Below are 6,481 nucleotides of genomic sequence, written 5' to 3'. Positions count from 1 at the left end.
CTTGGGGCCCAGCAGCTTTGAAATGTGTGTATGGAGATGAAGTTTATTTTCCAGGTGCATCCCCCATCTAAAATGTCTTCACGTTATACACTTGAAAACTTAAGAAAACCGTAACATGAGAGTAATAGTGGATCAAAATATACACAATAAAGTATACTGTTCTGGTGTGGGAGTTGTCAAAAAAAATGATTTTTGGGGAAAGTTTTTGTAACATTTGCACGTAGCAATTTTTCTTAAAAGGGGCTAATTTCCCTAATAAGCTGAAATCAAGCAAAGAATGAACAAAAGACATGAATGTAATTCATAGGAAAAAAATGAATGTACTTCAAGGGTTACAAGTGAATTAAAACCCTAAGATCAATACCTCTTAGATTGGCAAAGATTTCCAAGCTTAATAATACTTGTCAATCAATTTTGTATAGTAGGCATTTTCATTCTATTCCTGACAGTGTAAACTAGCAGAATACCATTTGGACACAGATTTGATCATAACCATTAATTATTAAATCGGTATACCCTTTAGCCTAGCAATCCTACTGTAATGAATTTATTATTTTGGTGCTAGAGATTGAACCCAGAGCCTTCACACTGAGCATATTATATCCCCAGACCTTTATTGTCATTTTTAATTTTAGTTCCAGGTCTCACTAAGATGTTCAAGTTGGGTTCCAACATGTGATCCTGCCTCTCATTACAGGCACGTGCCACCACACCTGGCTCTAAGAATTAATACTACAAGAACACTATTTTTATGTAAAAAAGGATTATGCTGGATAACAGTTCAATGAAGAGGAACGAGAACGCCAGCAGTACCTTCTCCCTGAGATGGTACTCACTATGTGAGGGGACATTTAAAAACATGACAAGAACTGTCGACAGTAATTTCCATGGCACAAATTTACAGGCATACTTTACCTTCTCAATTATAATTTTTATAGTTTCAATGATTTATTATGACTATGATTTAATGTAGAAGATATAAAGAATAAAGTAAGCTGGACATGGTGGGACAGGCTTATACAGTAGTCCCAGCACTCAGAAGGCTGAGACAGGACAGAGAATTAGTTTAAGGCCCAGGCTATATAGTAAGACCCTGTCTCAAAAAAAAGACAAGAGAAAGAACAAAAGCTCCCCTCTGAAGGTGTACATGTACTCCAGCTGCTCCCTCCTTGTCCGCAACCACCTGTGAGAGGCTGAAAGTGCTCCTGGATGAGCAGAGACTTACCCTAATTGCTTTCAGTCCATTTGATACTTTATTTTCTTCCACAAGCGCAACCACTTCCTGTCCAACGTTCAAAACCACACTGCCAGTCACAGCCTCATTGGAGAAGTAGATCAAATCATCAATCATGCCATAATCACTGCAGTACCTTGTCACGACACCCTGCACAGTTTTCAACCTGGTGTCACCTGAGTAAGGTAAACAAAGAAGTTACACTGGCCACAAAAGCAAGCCCGCTACAATTAAGCTCCGCCAAATAAAGGCCCAAACACAACCTAATAGGCTGGGCTTGAGACAGAGACCCTGTAAGGGAGCAGTTGGGATGTAGTTTTTGAGTTCTCAGAGTACCGGTGCGTGGATATGGTGGTGAGAGAGCCCTGACTGCAAAGCCAGACTGCCTGAGTTTTATTTAAAGCTACTCTACTATCATGTAGCATCCCAGTGATCCTTAACCACTGTGTGCCAGCTTACATCTCTAAAATGGAAACTGCAACCATCATGACAGAACACATGTGCAATGTACCTCTAGAGCTCTGAGGAGCTGGCAAGCCCAGTTAGATTTATATGAGCATCTGGGGAGTTCTTGGCATGTGCTTTACCCTCACCTTCCCTCATCACCATCAATACCAACAGCAGCAGCCCCAAGAGACTGGGTAAGTGCTAATAAACAAAGCAGAGTGTGTGGAAAGGCGCACCTGGCCCAGGAACTGTGCAGGTTGTCAGGCTCTGTGACCTACTATTATGGTTTAGATGAACTGTGTTCCCTGAGGGTGTTGCGTGTTCAGAAGGTAACTGAGTCGCAGGGTGCTATGCTCACCCATGGCTGACTGGGTTGTTAGGAGGCGGGGCCTGGCTGGAGGTGGTCACTAGGGTGTGACCTGGAAGCAAATTCTCTTCCAGGGCTCCTCTCTGCTTCCTGGCTGCCATGGCAAGCAGCTTTCCTCTGCCTGGTCCTTTACCACTACCCAGTGGCAGATTCCTGCCTTGGTTCAGCTGACCATGGATTGAACTCCCTGGAAACCTTGTGCCAAATAAACGTTTTCTTCTTTTAAGTTCTGAGTATTGGGTCCCAGTCACTGGAAGGTGACTAAGCCACTCATCGAGAATCTGGAGCTGCACGCTCTCTGCCCCTTGTCATAGGATGCCTCTGGTGCTCAGGTCACCTTTTGGTTGAGGAAGCTTAGTGCTGCAGGGAGCTGGGCTCAGGATGTCACTGAAAGCCCAGGTCCACTCTACTGACACCTGAGGTGACTTGCTTTAGGCGGGTTAGCGGCACTGGCTTGTCTACACACAGATGGCCTTCTACATGTAGCTTCAATTTTATCAGCTTCATTCCTGATAGACATATATATAAATAGTTTTTTGGACACAGGGTCTCATAATGTAGCCCAGGCTGGCCTCCCACGCCATCTGTAAAGATACAGCCCTCCTGAGTGCTAGGATTACAGATGTGTGCCAACCACACATCTGGTCCCTATTGCTATTTCTGGTGTCCTTTGTGGCTGTTCTGACTCTTATACAGGTGAGACAAAGCAACGGAAACTTCTCCCTGAATCCGAGTCCCAGACCAGAAGAGAAAGGGGCTCTGGAGTCCCGGGGTGCTACCGACGGCAAAGAGGATGGGACTGCGCTTCTCAGCGCTCTGCGGGTGACGTGAGGCCAGCGACAGGATGACACTGGCACCCCACTGGGGCGGTGTCAAGGCAGAGTGCTCTGCGTGTTCCAGCCGGCAGACAAGGCGCACGCAGGCCTGGACCTCCGTCCTGGCCTGCTCGGGTGCTGCAAACACGACCCCCTCCCCACGTCCGCCCGCCCGCCCGCCCGCCCGCCCCGTTCTGCGCGCACTGGAGGACCCTGGGGGTGACAGATGTCTGCAGGGGCCCCATTCACTCCACGCGCACCTCCCACGAGCTCCTGCCCTGGACACTGGTCCTCCTCTAGGGTGTCTTCTCTTCTCCAGAAGAAAGCCATCAGCTTAGCCGCGAGGCGCAACATGGCTCCTGTTCGCCCCAGTTGCCCGCCAAAGGCGCCTGCACGCGGCCTCTCTCTCCCCCCAATGGGAGGACCCCGTCTACGCCTGCACCCGCCTACCATCGGCCTTGGCCAATGGGAGCGGCGCACCTCCCCCCACCTCCCGCTGCTTTGGCCAATTAGGGTAGTGGGGCTTGCTAGGACCGTTAGCTGTGTCAGTACGTGAGGGAACGCGTGATGCCTTGTGGGAGAGATAGACTGGGGGTGGGGGAGCCGTGTAGCATCCCGCCACCTGGACGGGACTTTGGCGTGGGTGGGCGGGACTTTGGCGTGGGCGGGCGGGGCTTGGCGTGGGCGGGCGGGGCTTTTGGCGTGGGCGGGCGGGGCTTTTGGCGTGGGTGGGCGGAGAGCCGCACAGAGTGCGGGGGGCTCTGCAATGTGCGAGGGATTTGTCCTGCAGTGGAGGGTGATGCCTGGGTTAGTTTAATTAATCGTCATCAAATTTAGAGAATCTGTGTGGGGTTGGCGTCTTTCTTTGCAGGAAAGTTAACTACAAGTTAAACAATGCAATTTGAGCAAACTTTGGTAATTGGGTTTTTTTAAGAGTTTGTTCATCCAGCTTGTGAAATCAAGAGTATAAAGTGGCTCATAAGATTTCCCGTGTGTGTGTGTGTGTGTGTGTGTGTGTGTGTGTGTGTGTGTGTGTGTTTCTGGGCCTGAACCCAAGGTCCTTGCCCTGAGATGCATCCCCAACCACTTAAATATTTTAATTTGAGACAGGGTCTTGCTAAATTGCCCGGATTGGGCTTCAACTTTCCATCCTCTTGCCTCAGCCTCCTAGGAATTAGAGGCATGTACCACAGCTCCAGGGCCTTCTTATTTTTTAAAGGGTGTATGAGTCAGTTTCGTTCTTGATATTGGTAATTTAATCATTTCTCTGGTTTTCCTTGAGCAGCTGAATTCATCTCAATTTTATTATCGTTTATTTTTTAAAAGCACCTCTTGGTGTCATGAATCTTTATTGTGTACACAATGTATTGTTTCAGTGATTTTTATTTCTCACAGTTTACTTTTTAGATTTTGGTTTAATTTGTGCTTATTTTTCCTCCAGCTTTTTAAGGTGGAAAATTAGATATTTCATTTTGGAACTGTCTTTTTAAAACATAAGCATTTAAAACTAAGTTTCTTTTTCAGCTAACTTAGCTGCATCTCACAAAGTTATGCTTGTATTCTCATTTTGTTTCAATTTCCCGTGTAACTTCTCCTTTGACTTACATGGAACTTTTGTTTTTGAGGTACGTTGTTTAATTTCCAAATATTTGGGGATCTTCCTGATGAATTTCTGTCTCTGGTTTCCAGTGTAATTTGGTTGTGGTCAAAGAAAAAAGTCTGGATGGTTTCTGTCTTTAAAAATGCACTGAGGCTTCTGGCCTGAGAGCGCCAGCTTCACCTAGGCAGCGTATCCTGCTGCTGCTGCGCTCCAGTTCAGCTCTGAACAGGAGGTCTTTATTTTGCTGGATCAGCTCTATTGGGCCTATGCCCTGAGAGCCAGGAGGAAGCCATCATGCCTAGAGCCCCTAGGAAACACCACCAGGCGGTAGCTGGGGGTGTTCATTTAGTGCAAAGGACTTGGGGTGTGGTATTTGGTGAAAGAGATGTCCCCAGAGAAGCGGGTGCAGAGTGGTGGCTGGGAGTCATGGTCTGGCTTCTTGTGAGGACCATGAAACAGGCTTATCCCTGAGCGCTGGACCCAGGCACCCCTGCGAACACGCCCCAGACACTACAACCCTGTCAAGTCTACACTATGACCCTGCTCTGGCCTGCCCAGCTCTGGCATTTTGAACTCAGCCCATGTCTGTAACCACAGATGGTGCTGGCCCTTCCAGAGCCATCCAGGGTTGGGTCTCCTCCCATCACACCTCAGTGCCAGCCAACACCTGCTCCCCATCAGCACATGCGTGTCTGTCAAAGCCACGTGATCTCCATGCCCACAGGTGTCTCTCGCCTTGCATCCCACCCTTCAGGATCCTGTACCTCCTTTCCAGCCCTAGCCCTACTGCCCCGGGGCCTTTGTACCTGCCAAGCCTGCAGCTCTGCCACCTCCTGTCATGGCCTTCAGCATGCCTTGGCTGTGTAAGTTAGGAAAGTGGTTAGGACTCAGCAGACAGAGAATGACAGTTAGTTGACGGTCATGTGAAAGAACAGGACTATTTAGAAACCAGTGTGTTAACCCTCCAGAAGAGAAGCTTAATGATATTACTGCACTATGACAGAGGCCATTGAGCTTGACCTCACTATCTGTGTGAATATCAGACATCTTAGACATAGCATGGAACAAGTATTTTCCATCAAGTATTGATATGTTAAACTTTAAATCCTACAGAATGTGAAGAAAAAAATACAAATTTTTTTTAAAAAAAAACAGGGATAAACAATTACATATATTTACACAGAAAAGATAGATATACAGCTACTTTCTCTTAATTCAATGAAAAGAAAGATTTGTACTAACAATGTTTGGACAAGATATCATGTCTGCATCTTGTACTATGAATAATCACTACGAAGACAACAAGATGCAATGTATTAATTATTGAAACTGTCCTCCTAATAGGTTTTGAAACTGTCTCATTGCTATTTGTCAATAAAATTAATTTAAAAAGAACTAGAAACCAGTGTGAATGCCAGCAGGGAAGACAACTGCTCAATGACTACTCAAGGCTTGGACCTTGTAGAATTTGGTTGGTACTCCTGGTTTGAGGCAGCTTATTTGCATTTCTTAGTAAAAAGTAACTTTTGAAAGGCACAAAAAAATGGTTAAAATCCACTTGATGTTTTTCTTCAAACAAAAAAAAACAGAAGGGCTCAGCTCCTTTGGCCCAATTCCCACTGATTCTGTTGGCTGCTTTAAAATTCACTGTAGATGTTCAGGAGAGATCTCTGTGTCTTCAAAAAAATTCTTGACACCACAGGCGATAGTTGGCGAATTACTTCTCATCCTCCTTGTTTGGTTGAAAAGCTAAGGTGGCCAAACCTCTGTGATTTGAAAGCTGATGGCTGTGCCCAGGTTTGATGTGGATTTGTGACTTAAGGAGCTGGTTTTCACTGGTTTTTTAAAGCACGTTGGTCTGAGGCTTTTTGCAATGTGCACAAAGAAACTGTTGCTGGAGCTGCCAGGGTGCCAGTGTTTCTGCGTGGAAAACATTCATGTCCTTTTTCTCTGCCCAGTGGGCAAGAATAAAGGGCACAGCCGGGTGGTGCCGGCCAGCCCTCAGGGCTGCCCCGGGA

The 6,481-nt window shown here is 46.6% G+C and overlaps 1 protein-coding gene across 1 annotated transcript in view; it reads right to left on the bottom strand.

Moving 5' to 3' along the window:
* Mov10l1 (Mov10 RISC complex RNA helicase like 1) overlaps positions 1-3,181 on the bottom strand; it is a 69,910-nt gene extending 66,729 nt beyond the window's left edge. The window contains exons 1-2 of the mRNA XM_004642470.2: positions 3,124-3,181; positions 1,226-1,410 (exon numbers count right to left, since the gene is read on the bottom strand). Of these exons, the coding sequence (XP_004642527.1) occupies positions 1,226-1,351 (126 nt within the window). The 5' untranslated portion in view covers positions 1,352-1,410; positions 3,124-3,181. The remainder of the gene's footprint in view (positions 1-1,225; positions 1,411-3,123) is intronic.
* Positions 3,182-6,481: the final 3,300 nt, after the last annotated feature.

The sequence above is a fragment of the Octodon degus genome, unplaced genomic scaffold (assembly GCF_000260255.1).
Source record: "Octodon degus isolate 3935 unplaced genomic scaffold, OctDeg1.0 scaffold00153, whole genome shotgun sequence".
Taxonomy (NCBI): domain Eukaryota; kingdom Metazoa; phylum Chordata; class Mammalia; order Rodentia; family Octodontidae; genus Octodon; species Octodon degus.
This window is presented reverse-complemented; position numbering and strand designations above follow the sequence as displayed.